Raw genomic sequence first — 17,097 nt, forward strand, 5'->3', positions numbered from 1 at the left:
CACTCTTGCTAAAACAATAATAGCATAATACCTGCGGTTTAGCCAGCAAATAATTCACGTCTTTATAATAAATCAGCCTACATCCAAGTTGTTTCATAAAACATAATACCGAGAAGAATTCGTTCACGACAACATCCAGTCTTGAAAACAAAACAAAAAATGATTGTCAAACTACCTCGTTAAAACTGACATAGGCCTACATTTTGACAGAAGCACATGAAAATATTATACATAAACGAGGATGTGTCTAGTGTCTAATGTCCAGTGCAATATAATTATAGGATAAGTTTATTTTAGATGTGGGTTGCTACGCCTGCATTTAAATTATGATTAGGCTATAGGCTACCTTCCATAAGATGGATAAGAGGGTGAATCTTTAGAATGATGAAATAGTGCATGCAAATTAATCGAGTCTCCTCATCGAGCAGGTTCATTTCATCCATCGCGATGAAACCAGAACAAAAGCGCCGTTTTGAGAAAAAAAAAAACCAAGAATGTTTGGAAACCGCTAGAAATACCCGATATAGGAAGATGTATGGTCAGCGTCACGGGACATATTTAGATGATTCTTAATTTTTGTACTGCAGAGGACCGTTTTTATTGGCTCATAAATAAATAATTTATATTTCATATTTTTAAGCATATAATCAATTTTTTTTTATTTCAGTGCGATTTTGATAGTAAAAATTAGCATTTTGGACCATTCGTATTTTAAATCAGGCTAATAATGATAAACGACAGGGTTGCGTTGATAATTAACCTAATAAATAACGACATTCACCTACCTGGCTTTGTCATTGGAAAAGATTACAGGTGTGAGTAAACTTTTAGGTAGGACTAGCCTACTTTTGCGTCGAAATGTCATATTTGTGTATCACTCCATGCTTAGCCCAACTGATGGAGAACGGATCCACACCTATTTACAACTTACTTCAAAGACTTTGAATTGCCTGTCAATTAAACAAATTATCTAAATGGTCGTGCCTTACTATGATCTCACATGTTTCAAAGCAAAATCATTTCCAACAAAGTAGCTAGCCTACTTAGATTTCTCCTTAATATTCTCTTTCAGTATCGATTATAGGCCTTGTGATTTATTCCATCCTCATCCACTGGAGTTCACCAACATCAGCAGCGCATTTATCAGCTCTGGGCTTCAGCTTTAGCTAGTGAAACATGCGCCATAGTAAAGCATTATCACCTGCCCTCAAATCAAAGATGACATAAACTCACCTACACAATACAGTGTGCAGTGTGCAGAAATATACACACATACAAACCAAGACACACACAGCGAGGACGCCAGCTAGTCTGGCCTAAGATGAGAAGTATTGTTATTAACCTCTTTACCTCCAGTGTGAATGAAAACCAAAGTGAGGGTATAAGTCCTTGTGTTATGACTTCAGGGGCACGTTTTGTTCTCCTCTATAATGTACACATAATTACAGACTGGGATGGAGTATACACTTTCTTTCTCTGAGTCTCTCGCTATCCTCTCTTTCTCTCTTATTGTGGCCCATGGTCTTATCTCTATCCTACACTTTCTTTATCCTTCATATCTCCCTCTCCTTCTTTCCCTTATGGTACCACATTTTGTCAAAGCAGTGCTTAGTCAATCATAGAGGATTATGACCTGCTGGCCTATACTGTTCAGCTCGAATACCAACTATTGTTAAAATATTTCTTTCTCTTTTAGCTGCAGTGCTCATGTCATCGTGTGTTCAAATTAAAACTTTGTCTAGAAATATAAACTAACATTTGAATAGGTTGTCATGTTTTCAGACAACATAGAGCGTGGTTGGTTCTTCCTGGAGTGTTGCCGTTAAAGGTCAGGTTTCAGGCTTCAGGACTGAGCATCGAGGCTGGGCGTGTCGTGACGGTTGGTTGTACCTGTGTGTTGAGGAATGTTGGCATAAGATAAAAGTACCTATAATTTGTGTAATTCTGTCGTAACGTCACTATTTTGGTTTAACAACACGTGTGCTTCAACCAAAACATGTAACAACATCGCGCATCAATAGCGGTTCTTTTCAACGCTTTTCCTCTCGAGCGCGATAAAAATGAGTTTTATCTGTGGGAGGCTGCATTCACTTAATCCTGTATGTCTGATTTCGTTATCCAATAATTTCAATGAATACTGTTAAACTGTTTGACTAAAATAACGTAATCGGATTTCTGTTTAAACTTTCCTGTATCCTCAAAAAATTAACTTTAGTCATTTTAACGAAAAATCTATACGGTAAAAAAAATTATATATATATTAGGCTATATATAGCCTATATATATATATATATATATATAATAGTTGTAAGTTATTGTAAAATATTTGTATAAAATCTATAATGGAAAAAATATATATTGTTTGGAAGTTAAAATAATTTTGTTGATAATATTGTTGAAATTAGCCTACATTGTTTCATTTATGTAAAAGTTGTCTAGGAGTTGTCTTACATGTTTTAAAAGTGAAATGTTTAATTCTTGAAGTAATTCTAGTACCCAAAATTCCTTTCGTTTGTAGGCTTTCATTACTTTTTGCTTGATTCTAATACATTTTAGTACGTTAATTTCTTCCTTTTGTAGAAAAGTTTGTTTAATATTAGCCTACATTTTATGTTGTATGGGCTAATGATTGTTGCATTATTTTAGTAGGCCTACAACGTCTGTTGATAGTGTTTCGTCTTTATGTTCACGTATTTTAATAACAAATGTTCATGCCTTTCCATATCACTGATGTTAAAAGACTTTAGATAGCTTGCTAGCCATATAAAGCCTAAGTGAAAAACATGTAGTGAGTCCCAGAATGCCCGAACATGTTCGAAACATTTACGATAAATGTATAGCAACCACAGTTGTCACTCACAAATTTTGGTTGACAATTGTATAGCTACATATTTGAATAACCACTGCCTACTGATTAATTTTATTTCTTAATGTTTATGAATCTTATCGTTAAGACTTTCTAAAAAAAATTGAGACGTTCCTTAAATGCCCTTTTTGTAGGCTATTTCTTGGTAAAGTATCAAACGATTTTTGTTTGTTTGATTGTTTTTTTTTTATCGTATTGATACATCTAAACCATTTACTTGCAGCATGTGAATTGCGATGTTACGAGCATATTACACGAGTGACGTCATTGCGCCTGCAGAACTGACGAGAACGGCGCGTGCAGCCAATAAGAGAGCGCGTTCTCACTGCTGAAATTAACTCCAGTATGTGATGAGACTGTTGAGACTAACTTCACAGACCTCGTACAGTCAAAACAAAAGCAGACACATGAGCGTCGCGTTTTCACGGACACGGATATTTTTATCGAAGTTATTTAAATGATGGAAACCACATGACTCTCCTAAATAGATGCTGCTTTTTTATGGTGCATCGGTCTAATGGACATAACTCTAAAAAATGACTATGACTTCACTGTCTGAACGTTTGGTGGCTTCAGACCCCTCAAAATCGGCTTTTCTGGAGTTCAGTCACGGCTACCAGTCTCACCAGCAGCATTCACCCGGTGTTTCTCACGCGCATTATCAGGTGCACGGTTTGCATCAAGGAGCACATTCGCAGTACGATGCAGCCTTCTCTTCGGGAGCTGCTTCGTACGGCCGCCCGCTCTCTTACCACTATCCCACCGCCCATTACCAATCCGGAGCTTACCTACACTATCAACACAACAACCCAGTCGGTCACTCAAGTGTAGAGGATGCAGGTAAAGTGTGCTTTCCTTTACTCTACCCCGACACGTCTTAAAAAAAGGAAAAAAGAAAGAAAAAGAAACAACTACTAAATTCCGTGTTGCGCCAAAATTAAGCTGGCTGAGAAAACTAGTTTTACAGGGCGCAGCATTCATGATTGATTCCTGAAGACAGAAATCCTTAATTTGGGATCGACATGTAGGCCTGTGATTATTTCTCTTTACATTTAATTTAATTACCGACGCATTTCTAATTAATAACGTGTCAAAACGTTTATATTTCATTTGTGACATTGGTCAAATAAGACTTATTGCAAAGTTTATCTTCACAATTTTTAAAACCGGTTGAGCGCATTAAAAATCCTGCAGAAATATAAGTGTTTATTTAAAGCCAAGTAGCCTATAAAGGCAGAACAGAGAAATAACATGCTAAATCGTTAAATCATACTTTGTCAAAAGAAGGCTAATTGTAAACTATTTATCTAGTATTTTAAGAGTGAGCATATTGCTTTAGTTGTAGGCCTACTCAACTCGAAGACATTCGTGTTCTAATTTTTGTAATGTCAAATTCTTGAACTTTGCTGGCTATATACCCATTATGAATTAAAATACTGTAATGACTGTTATAACAAATCAGGTAATTTTCGTGCCCTGCACACACACACACACACACGGACTAATGTCTCGCGATTTCTGTCTTTGAAACCTGTTTTTGGATTGCAAGATTAAAAAGAAAAGGAAAAGGAAAATAAATAATCACTGGCTTTTTTATTATTATTAATTATTTATCATTTTTTAATTAAAGTAAAATTTTACTATAGGCTAAAGTTAGCTACAAATCATACACACAGGAACTGTTTTTTTTTCAGCTCTACGTGTATATATTTCATGTAGTGGCAATTACTGTTTAAACCAAATGTCTTGTATTCGGTTGACAAACCTTGTCTTCAGACAGAATGGCCTATTTTTGAGAAACTATTTATTTTCTTTCATTTATTTAACAGTTATCAGTAGCCTATACCTCCGATATATTTTTTTAAATGTAATATTTAATCTTCTTACTCAAGATTCCGAGAAGCAAAGTTCCATTGAAAGTGGAGAGATCCGTCTGAACGGGAAGGGGAAGAAGATTCGCAAACCGCGCACGATCTACTCGAGTTTACAGCTGCAGGCGCTCAACCAGCGCTTCCAGCAGACCCAGTACCTCGCGCTGCCGGAGCGCGCTGATCTGGCAGCCAAACTGGGCCTGACACAAACACAGGTATGTACATATGACAACACTTAATCAAAGATGGAGAATAACTTCGACTTTACGCCATGTGTTACGCATGCTTTTGTGGACCGTTCTGAAAGTAAATTGGTTCATAATAAGAATAAAAGTTATGTAATAATGAATAAAAAATGTTCTAAAATAACAAAAGCCTCTATTTATCAGGGACAAAGGAACTAAAAATAAACGATAAAAAATGGAGGCATATTTTGCATTTTTATAGGAAATACTATGTCGTCTACTAGCCTATATTTGTGTATGTAAATATAGCAAAAAATGTGGTTTTGTAAAAAAACGATTCTTCACGGGATTAACATGACAGTCAAGTTAGAACTAGGCTCACGTTTATAATCACAATTTCGAGTGATATAGGCTATTCTTAAAAATAGTTCTTATGAAAGTAATATATGACCCTGCAAAAGGTTTTCACCCTTAATTTAGCAAACAAAGAAATAAATAAATAAATAATAGTGAGCACGAGTCTCTTCTTCAATGGCAGGTTCTAATCTGGAAACCACACATGACACATCTCGCATATTATAGTCAAAACCGGATATTGCATATACTTAGACAACAAAGATACATTTATGAATGCAGATATAGTATGCGATTCTGCAGTGCGGATGTGACCATGGCTGTAGTATCCGGTTTTGTTTAGTTCTTTTCTGTTTCCAACCGCGAGCTCAATTTTAACTGCAGTGTTTCTGTATTTATTTCAGATTAAGTTGCGTTTATATGCAACAAGCCCATGTAGCCTACAGACATGCATTCTTAAAAAAAAAAAAATTCCCATGACAGCGTTTTTATTTTTTTTTATTTTTGCCAAACTTGCTTCTAGGGTTAATCTCTTTAAAGCATCAATATTTAAATCAATATATTTCGACTTATTAAAGTGTAATTATTTCAACATTTAGTAGCTTCCAGTCTTTGGTCACAAGCTATATGTCTATAGATGAACAAATGTAAGAACTCTACTTCAACCTTATTTGACCCGTTTTACACGGTGGCCTAGTTCACCTGACTTCAACCTATATTTCAGTTACTATAATGAAAGGACACACTGAAGCTTCTAGGAAAATTGCAAACCATCCACCCACACACAAAGTCTAACTTCGAAACAATGAAAACTTTTAATTAATCATAAAAACAACTTCTTCAACTAAAGGCACTATACTTTTACGAAGAAAATGTTACGTTACCTTCACCTTTTATGAAGAAAATATTTATTTCTTTTCTTTTTTTAATAACAAATGTCCCATTAAAACGGTCTTGAAAATATTTTTTCCATTTATTTGGCTACTTTTCAAAAGCCTTTTTTTTTTTTTTTAGATGAATAGTTTGAAAGTCTGGGATTGGTATTGTTGCGAATACAAAGATATTAATTATTACATTTTTAAAACTAAACAGAGTCAAAGTGAAAACACATTATGAATTGTTAAATTGTCATAATTGTAAACTTATTATGACCTTCATTCATACTAATTGCTCTTACTATCATTACTTTCTGTGTTAGAGTATCATTTTTGTGTAGCATATATTAAACCTTCAATACTCCAATACATTATAAATACTCTGTGGTTTTGGTTTGGAAATGAATCACATATTTCATTGATTAGTGTTAACATTTTCTCTTGAGGACATTTACAAAAAAAAATCTTTTCAGCAGGAAAATATTTAGCAGAACAAACACACATATCAAAACTTTAATATGTGTTTGATAGTGTGTGGGCAGTTTGCAGAGCCAAGTACTCTTGATGAAGTTGAATGTTGCCTCTGGCACCTGTTCCTGTTTTTAGTACAGGCGGCTCATTTAATCTATTTTTTGATAATAATACATGCAGACATCATTTTAGTGATAAAAATAAAGGCATCACCACATGACAGAGTTTTTCTAATGGCAGCAAGAGGAACATCACATAAAAAAAAAATCAATTGTGAAATCCTAAATTGGAATAATTATTTTGGGTGTCAGCGTGCAGAGAAACGTTAAAAGGGTAATTGGACTTTCACCCAGCTTAAAAGGCTCTTGAAAAACATCACTTTAATTATGTTTCATTATAGAAGATTTTACAGCTCTGTGGTGTGACTTTGATTGTAAATTCACAATTAGTATGATTTTTCCACATTAGTAACACAATTAAGGAATTAAAAACACCAGAGTATAATATCAAGGCTACTTCATATCATATATTCTTAACTAAAAAAAATAAAATAAACATGCACAAGTGTATGCTAGGGAGGGTTCTGGTTAAAACTTTGGACTGATCAGAATTTTATTTCATCCAAAGAACTGTCAAGCTCTTCTCACTGGAAGGCTTTAGGGTTTTTTTTGGGGGGGGGGGAATCATGCTAAATCAAAGCTTGCAGAGATTCACACTTAAAATGTCTGCTTGTGACATTTTGTTAATTCTGTGCTCTACAACTACAAAAAGACAAGAAAAAGTCTGACTTTTCTGCTCTTGATTTTGTAAAAGTAAATAAAACAAAAAGCTAAAATGTTAGTTAGTTTACTGTAAAACAGTAATGTTTCTGATAGAAATAATTACAATTTACTATGAAAACCTGTATATCAAATATAACATGTTCCTATACCTAGTATAATGTGGTTAAAAAACAGTTCAATTTAATACTTTATTTACTTTTATAACTAAGATGCTTTCATGCTTTTTGTAAAAAAAAAAAAAAGTTAGCATTAGTCTCTGTGTGATGCTTTAGATTTGACTTTAATTATAATACTTATTCATTAAGAACATTTAAAACACAACCGAATTTGACCGAAATGCTCTCCTATTATTATTATTATTATTATTATTATTAAAGGTTATGTCTTATTAGGGTGTATTGACATTGTATATTGTTCATAATTTTGCCAGTTTGTGGTCTATGTGTTTCTCTGACTGTGGTTTGTTTGTTTATTTTGATTAGTAACTTTATACAGTATCGCCATGGGGCCTTCCGTTTGACATTTTATCAGTTAATAAAAGGTTAATTATATATATGGTCTCAAAAGTCCCCCTATATTTTCCACCTGAAAAGTGCTTATGGTTCTACATGCATTTTGATAATTCCTTCCAATCTTGCTTTACTAATGTGTTATGAATAATAAAAATAAAAATAAAGAATTTCACCATATGCTTTTAAACAGATGGAAACGTGTTGTAACAAATGCTAATCCAAATGCAAATGTTACAGGTAAAGATATGGTTCCAGAACAAGCGTTCCAAGTACAAAAAGATCATGAAGCATGGATCAAGTGGACCAGAAGGAGAACACCTTCAAGCTGCTTCTGCATCTGGAACACCATGTTCACCAGGAATGCCCCTGTGGGATGTTTCCATGTCAACCAAAGGTGCCCCCATCCACTCTGGAGGATATATGAACTCTTTTGGACACTGGTACCCTGGTCATCATCAAGACCCAATGGCCAGAACTCAGATGATGTGACGGGATGTTTAGGACAGTCTAGGACAGTTTATCGGCATCCCCTCTGCTGATTCTACCAGTCCATGCTGTTTCAGATCACACCAGCCCTTTTTAGCACTACTCACTTACAGCCCAACTATCGTCAACTTCCTCCCCAGAATTGTTTTCATGAAGATTTACATTGCTGACATGATTTTACTTGCAGGTTTTTGTGGTGGTTTTTTTAAAAGAATGAATAAGTAACCTATTCTAAATGTGGATTTTGTAAGCTCTTGTAAATTTGAATAAAATGCCATTGTCTGATTGCCATGCACGTCTATATTATATTTCAAAGCCTGCAACCTCCAAACTATTGCAAATATTTTCTCTTTGCTACAACAGTCCTGAGAACCTGCTTTGGTTTACAAACTTCTCAGTTTGACCTTTTTAATTAATGTGTTTGAATGTGCTCAATATTTCAATGTCAGGAATTTCAGATTTATTTTTTTAGAAAAATATATTTATGACAAGTTTTATGTCCCTGTTGTGTCAAATGAATATGAATTTTTACAACTACAAATATTCCATCTTAGTTCATACAATAAAAATCTAAAATAAACACAAAACAAATAAATGAAAGTTAAATGAAAGATAAAGTGGCATGCATAATAATATTATTAGTAGTATTATTAGTGATGGAGTAATTCCATCATGTTAAGACTTTCTGATGCCACCTAGTGGTTTGAGGGTAAAAGCTGTGAGAGTTTGGCTGTAGTCAACTCTCTCTAGGCCTAACAACAAAAACAACTTACAGATGAATCTGAACTACTTTTTAATTATGTTGAACTGAATACTGACCATTGGACTGAAAACACTAGACCATTATTTATTACTCTAAAAGGCAACATAATGAAGATGGAACTGGATTAAAGAAAGTCAAGCACTGAGGCCTGAGGAACAGCATTTTCTACTTGAAAGGCAATTTATCTTTAGCTGAACATGACAGACTATGAAGTGTCTGTTCAGCAGCTCAATGATCTGTTGACAGATGAAAACGGAGACTTCTGTATGCCCTCCAAACATTTCAATGAAGTTTACCCCGGGATACTCCTAGGAAATGAGTAAGTCCTCACATAGCCTCCAGATATGTAATGGGTGGATAATTTATTTTTTTCTTTCTTTAATTATAGGAGCAGTGCTAAACAAACATTTACATTTTGCAATCATACGTTCAGCCTTTCTTATCTGATACGTTGAGATTCAAAACATGTTCATGTATCCTGTTGCAAATTCTCAAGGGCAAGTCTTTAAATAAACATGGCTATTTTCCATGTGTGAAGGACACCCTCTAATGCTTGATGCTTTCAGACACTCATACTGATGTTGCTGTTATTTTACTGTATCTGAACAGGTCTGTAGCTACAAATGTAACCCGTTTGCATCAGCTGGGAGTGACCCACATCCTCAATGCTGCACAAGGTCAATCGGACATGCATGTGAATACAGATGCAGAGTTCTATGCAGATACACGGATCATCTACCATGGGATACCAGCCTTTGACTCTGACCATTTTGACCTCAGCGTATATTTTGAAGAGGCTTCTAATTTCATTGAAAGAGCTTTGGCAATGAAAGGTCTGAAGGGTCTTGGTAAAATGCTTAAAATGAATATCTTTTTCTTCTCTGCCTTTTCAGTGGCGGTAGTGGTACTGCATTTAGATACTCATTAATAAAGCATAGTTCACCCAAAAATTTTAATTCTGTCATTTATTCACCCTCACGAGTGAATGTCGAGTATGACTTTCTTTATTTTGAAGAATGTTGGCAATAAAACAGACATTTCTCAAATGATCTTCTTAGTACAAAGTCAGTCATATAAGTTTAGAAAGACATGAGGATGATTGCAGAAAATAAAGCAGCAACCTGCTTTATCCAGACGATAGATAAGGTTAAAAAATGCTGCTATCAAGAACAATGATTGTGGGCATAAACAAGAAGTTATCGATCAACTTACAGTTTAGATGCAGTTTTGTCTGTTTTTGTCCACCAGAGGATGCATAACGGCTGCACTTTTTCAAGGCACACGCAGTAAAGGTGTTTACTGCTTGAATGACCAATAGTTTGAGCGAATTATTCAATAACTCATTAAGTAAAGCATCACGCTTGAATAAAAATGTGTTTTTGAATGAATGTGACTCGCCCATGAAGAAACTTCTTGCCACTTACTGGTGTAATATGTAACCTGCAAAACAGATTTATGGAAAAATGGCGTGAATAAGCGGAGTGATACAGACAGTGAAAGGTTTGCTGGATTTTTATTAATCAGCCGTCTTGGAGCGCCGTTCGACCAATCAAATTCGAAGACTGTTAGCTAGATGAGTGAGTGAGTGATTAGATTAGAAATTCTGTTCTTTTCAATAGGTTTCCTCTTAAGGCTTCTTATTTTTTAGTTTTACCAACACTCTCATGACAAATCGTTGCTATTTTGAATTTTGGTGGATTTATACGTTCTCATAGTAGTTTTCGTATTTGCTTGAGGGTTAGGTTTCCAAAAAAATCCTACACATCAATAATTCTACCCATTAATATTCACATGAAACTCCTAAAAATAGTCGAGTTAGGTTTTCTTTAGCTTTTTCCACAACCACTGTTGAATGTCTTGACCTTAAAATCTTGAGTTTTATTATAATTGTATATGTTGCAATCACTGATATCCAATAAAATCGTCACAGTCTCTTGTTTTTCTGTAGGTAAAGTGTATGTTCACTGTCAGAAAGGCTACAGTCGCTCGGCTGCGCTAGTCATCGCACACCTGATGCTGCAGCACAGAATGGATGTTCGAGCTGCTGTGGCCACGGTGAGACAGAAGCGCGAGATCGGGCCCAATGATGGCTTCCTGCGCCAGCTCTGCCAGCTCAACGACAGGCTGGAAGGTGAAGGAATGCTGGGTGTTGATAATACCTAAATATAAAAATATAAAATGATTAGTAGCTCAGTTCTCAGTTAATCTGTTTTTATTATCTAAATTTTAGCAGTTGGCAAGTCAATTCTTTGTCTTTGGTGTCTTCTGCCCTCTAGTGGTAGGCCTACTGTATTGGTAATCGTAGTTTATGCAGTACAAAGAGTTAAATTAATATTTAGGCACATTTGGCCTTTTCTAGCTCTCTCTAGTCAATATAGATAAGCATAGTTGCTCTAACACATATATATTCCTGATTTGTATTTGCTATAAAATCTAACCAGTCTTTCTCAGTATAGCTACTTATTTTGTGCCATGATATTAAGTCGTTTTTGAGTAGCCAATGATAACAAATAATCAAACACAAGAGGTCTTCACAACAGACAACAATTATTTATTAAACATTTTTTTTTAAAGTGAAAAGTAGCACACATACCTGAGTTACTTTTAAACCCCTCCCACATGTTTTGCTTTCGTCTGATTGGTATTGAACACATACAGTATATTTTGATTGTATACCTGCAAATAGGATTTTTTTTTAATTATTATTAATCATTTCCACTTTGTTCCTGTGTGAAAATATAATCTGAATTGTTAAATTTGTTACTGCATGCAAATTAATTGCTCAAAGCAAATATCTTGAACATATGTACATACTGAACAAGCCACAGTCCAATGATGGTCAGCGGTTTGAGGATCAGTCAAAATTGGTGATTGTTTTTTTTTTTTTTTCAAATAAAGCAAGAAAATAAAATAAACATTATCTGCATTGCACCCACTAATCCACTGAACAGAGATTCATTGTATAGGGGAAAAACCTCACAGGCGTTTCACATCCATTACAGGTTTGTACTAGGACAGTTTCATAGAAGGATAATGTACAATGCTACAAAGATGATTTAACAGTAATTCTGCAGCGCTGGACTAGATGGTGTATCACCGACCCATAAAGGAGAGGGCATCTTAACAACTTCCTGTATAAGCATAGCGTTCAAAATCGAGTAAAAGCACATGGATTATGCTTCACAAGCAAGAAAAGAACACAGACAAGCATCATTTGTGCAAGCATCAGTCTTTGTCATTTTATAGAGCTATTTATGAGAATGCAGATAAAATCATTGTTAAAGAAGAAAAATAAAAAAGCTAAAGATCATTTATCGAGCAGGGGTGCAAAACTCAGTTTCTGGAGGGCCACAGCCCTGCAGAGTTAAGCTTCATTAATTAAACACCCAATCCAGCTAATCAAGTCCTTCAGGCTTATTTGAAAATCACATGGTATGCGAGTTGGAGCAGGTTGGGAACTAAACTCTGCAGGACTGCGGCCCTCCAGGAATTGAGTTCTGTACACTTGGTCTATTGCACTGAATGGGTTTACAGATCAATAGTGAGGTGCCTGCAGTGAGGATGAGGATGTTTTTTTTAAAGTAAGTGCGCAAGGTCCTGTTGTGTGTTAGACCATGTTGAATACTGTAGATTGAGGTACTGGTGATGGTGGTTTACTTCTCAAAGAAACACAGATCTGCTGCAGATGTGTCTTTTTTCTGACTGGATAAAAATCTTAACGTCTTTTGTTTCTAACCTGTCAGACCTACTGTACAACTACATTAATTCCAGTCTGATCACATTATGGCAGTCTAAGATACTGGAGAGGTGAGAAGTGCTGTGTGTTTGACACAAATGTGACATTAATAAGTCTATGCTGAACTCATCCTCTTATATCGTTCACACGTGAGGTATGATGGTTTGAAATAACAGAAGTGCTCATCATCAAATCACTATGAGAGAATCTTGATATGGGAGACAGAGTAAATACTAATGAAAGGTGTCAAATCCATTTAAACACATGAGAAGCACAATGGCTGTCTATACTGAGCACATCCACTGTACAGTTCAGATTGAAAAACGTACAAAAAAAGCACAGTGTCTGACATCGACTTTAGTTTTGCTGTGTTTGAACAATTGCTCATCACAATCCGCTTACTTAAAATTCACAGCCTGTGAATGTGTTATGTCCACTCAACATAAAAAAAAAGCAAGTATACTAAAGAATGAGTGCTTTGTCTTTTACATTCCTCATCAGAAGATGGACAGAGTTGTTGTTTTTTTAGGAATGGTAGGTCTTCTTTTCAAACTTTTGGACCTCAAATATGACTTGCTACTTTGCAGACATGGACATTTATTGGGGCGTGTGAATTTTCCAGAGAGCTGTTGAGAATATTTTTTTAAGATCTTTTAAAGGAGTCATATCATGCATTTTATTATTAATATTACTTATATTTATCCCCTGAGGTCCACTTATTAGTTTTTGCTCCGACAATAATAAAAATGTAGTTTTTAATAACTGTTTTTACATCTTCTTACTGATCCTTGCATTTTTTTGGCTTTAAGTCATAAACAGTTTATTTGCATGTGAAATGAGCAACAGGGCTTTGCTGTGCTCATCTGTAAACTGAATCCATTCTGCTCTGAAATGAATGTGTGTGAATTATGTTTCTTGAAAGAATATTTCACAAAAAAACTTATTTACTTATTATTTACTCACCCTGTCTTTCCAGATTCTCTTACAAGACTTTTCCATTCATCATCTGAATAGAAATTTTTTTTTTTTTTTTTTTTTTCTCTCATCATTTTTGTACTGGGCATGTCATTTCATGTTTTTTTTTTTTTTTTTTTTGAGAGGGGGGTGGGGGGGGTTAAAGTAAACATCCATAAATTAAACATCAAACATCCTGTTTTTTTTTTTTTTTGTCTTGCAGAAAATGGTAAAAACTCTCGGTTTGTATTTGGAAAAAAAAATATTAAATTAACATATTAAGCACCTTGATTCTTGATTCATAATACATTTAGGATGTCTTTGTAGTTTCTGATCCATCAAACCTTCGGTTGTGTGGACTTTTAATAAATGGTAAAAATTAGGAGAATATATTAAATATATCCTCATTTTTGTTGAAAGTTTTAAGGATTTGAAACAACACGAGAATGCGAAAATGATGATAGAATTAATTTTTGGGTGAACTATTTACACTGGAATCCTACAGAAGGATCTGCAGAGCTGTAGGTGCTACACACAGCCAGGAAAAGCATAAAGTTTGGTATAATTTTACTTGTTTAATCATTAGTCCTTCTAGTGTTTAAGAATAATATTAAAAATCTTTCTTTGTCTAGTGAGTGGACACCAAATAAAAATGGCTCATATGTAAATGTTGGTGGTCATGTTTATATTCAGAAAATGTTCAGCAATTTTCGCTGCATAGTTTCAGTAAATGCCCTTTTAATTTGGGCAAGGGAAGAAGTTCTGAAATTTGCAGTCTGATTTCATAGTACATTGAACTCAGGGGCATCATGCATTCATGATTTTTGAGGGGGCACATTGGTGGGGGGGGGTATAAGTCATGGTTGTCATGTGACACAGCAGCTACGATAGCGCTGTATAACTGATATAGGCTTATGTTTTATTTATTTATTTTTCCTTTTTATTCAAAATAATTCCAAACATGCTTAATATATCAGGAAATATCTTGATTCTCAAATATGTGTAAGTAAACGCGTTTTGCACCTTTATAGATTGTTATTTTATCAATATATGGTGATGGGCAAAGTAGTGTAATCTATTAACTACACATAAAAACCTGACTTTTTACTTAAGTGCCATATCATGCCATGAAATATTTTTGATAAGACTGAATTTGGATTTTATGTAAATTTAGTTACTTATTTTAACGCTTTCAATTTACAGAGAGTAAAGAACATTTACATTATCAAAGAACATTTTCATTCAGTCTAGCCAGAGTTCAGGCACTCTCAAAAATTCCCATTAAAATCACTGAAGCACTTTACATTATGAAACGAATATCTTACTTACATTTGTATGCACATCTGCATCTTTTGTTGTTTTTTGATGAGAGAATTCGCTAAATAATTCAGTCAGTGAGCAACTGAACAAAACCTCTGTGTTTCAGTGATGACTCTTCTGCACGTCTCTGATTGGCCTTTTCATTCATAAGCGCAACAGAATCAGTTCTGATTGGTTATCACGAAGCGTTGTACGAATGCGTCTGTCTCTGGCTCAGCGCCAGCCAGCGAACGCAGATTTGAATTTAGCAGCTGATGCTGTGCACTGAACGATCTAATCACACCGGTGTGATTGTATCAAATATATATAAAAAATATTATTATTATTAATAGCAATTTTTTTTTTGTCGTTTGGAAGCTGCATTTAAAATCAACTTGGCTCAGAAATTTGAGGGGATACTTGCACCCTCACTTTGAATGGGCATGACGCCTCTGATTGAACTTTTTATTTAAAAAATATAATGATATGGCCCCTTTAAGAGTCAAAGTCTCAACCAATATATCCATGATCTGGCTAAGTGTAAAGGACTGAAGTCTGCTCTAATAAAAGTGCTGTGAACTAGAACATCCAGCAAAACAAATGGCTTTCTGATTCCCCGTCATCAAGAACAGGGTCTGTGGGCAGGGCTCAATTGAGCTGACCCTTGCTGGTGCAGAAGATTGTGATTGTGGGCAGTGCATGTCTGCAGTGCTGGTGGGTTAGATTGAGCCTGAGTCAGATGCATGGCCTCATGGGAGCTCCGTGCCTGAGTTTAGCTAGTCACAGTGAGTTTGTCCTTTCTGCCCTTTTGTTCCTCTGTGTCACTTTAAATGGAGTCTGCGTCTGAACCACAAAAAAATAAGCTGGTAAGAGATGCTTTGGGGGTCTGGCTGTGTCCTTTGCTGGGGAAGAGTGCATGAAAAGATCTTGTGTTAGATGTACAGGCGCACATGCACAGGGACCACAGAACTGGGCTGACAAAAATTGAGGTTTGTGTTACGCAGGAGCCATCTTCTTGTGCTGCTTCTTCAGCGCTTGCTTAAAACAATATAATCTGCTAAGCAATCAGTTAGCTCTGTTACAGCACAGTGAAATTAATTCAGCCCGGCTCATTCTTACTGTCCTCAGAAACAGAGAACAAGACTGACACTTGCTCCCACATCACTAGTGAAAGGGAAAGAAGTATACATAAACATGAGTGAGGCTGCTATCACACACATGTGACTTTTTAGTGTAAATGTGCATGTTTATGTACAGGTTTAAGCAGGAATATATATGCATGAGCAGGTGAGAAATGCAAACTGCGATGCATGGATGAGGGGTTTGTTTGAGTCTGTTTGAAGAGATGGAGAAGTAAGTGACACTCATTTAATCTTGCAAGAAGGTTGTGGAGAGTTTAAGTTCCCTACTTTCAAAATCAGCATAGATGTCGTGTACAATGGGGCTTCAAGTCCTTTCTATTTTCAATTTCAGACTTAAAACAGTGGATAGCCACAAACACAACTATAGTACTACCCTAAGGACCTTTCTGTCGCTATGCACTGTAAAATAAAAAAGGTATTGTATTAATTAAAAAATAAAATGAAATGTTGCAGATGAAACCAATGACAGTCCTTGAAAATTATATATTTTGCAACAATGGTTGTTTGTGATTTTGTGATTGGTTTTGTTAAAGGTGATTAAGTTGAGTTTTACTGCAAACTAGCAGTTAGTAAATTACTGAACTAATGAAAAAATGGTATTAGGTAAAACTAAAGTAGCAACAGATTTTGATTCCATATTGTGATATAAGTTTGTGATTTTGATTAAACATAACAATAATACAAAAAAATGCACATATGCACTTATTAACAGTTTTTTAAAAAAGAACAATAACATGCATTTAGAAAACAAATTTTCATTTCATGTTGTCTATAGAGTTTCTTTCTTCTGTTGAACACAGA

The 17,097-nt window shown here is 35.1% G+C and overlaps 2 protein-coding genes across 3 annotated transcripts; both read left to right on the forward strand.

Annotated features, from left to right (window-relative positions):
• Positions 1-3,222: 3,222 nt before the first annotated feature.
• Positions 3,223-8,693, forward strand: LOC132149250 (homeobox protein Dlx4a-like). The gene is made up of 3 exons (XM_059558322.1): positions 3,223-3,706; positions 4,759-4,952; positions 8,154-8,693. Exons 1-3 carry the CDS (start codon positions 3,403-3,405, stop codon positions 8,403-8,405), a joined length of 750 nt encoding a protein of 249 aa, XP_059414305.1. The 5' UTR covers positions 3,223-3,402; the 3' UTR covers positions 8,406-8,693.
• Positions 8,694-9,118: 425 nt separating this feature from the next.
• On the forward strand, positions 9,119-11,440 carry dusp3b (dual specificity phosphatase 3b). 2 transcript variants are annotated; one of them, XM_059558330.1, is made up of 3 exons: positions 9,119-9,484; positions 9,775-10,013; positions 11,114-11,440. In XM_059558330.1, the coding sequence occupies exons 1-3, from the start codon at positions 9,363-9,365 to the stop codon at positions 11,326-11,328; spliced, it is 576 nt and encodes a 191-aa protein (XP_059414313.1). In that variant the 5' UTR covers positions 9,119-9,362; the 3' UTR covers positions 11,329-11,440. The 2 variants fall into 2 exon arrangements, with proteins under 2 accessions (XP_059414313.1, XP_059414314.1); XM_059558331.1 differs by having other exon boundaries at positions 9,775-9,998.
• The last annotated feature ends 5,657 nt before the right edge of the window (positions 11,441-17,097 follow it).

Source organism: Carassius carassius, chromosome 9 (genome assembly GCF_963082965.1).
Source record: "Carassius carassius chromosome 9, fCarCar2.1, whole genome shotgun sequence".
Lineage (NCBI taxonomy): Eukaryota > Metazoa > Chordata > Actinopteri > Cypriniformes > Cyprinidae > Carassius > Carassius carassius.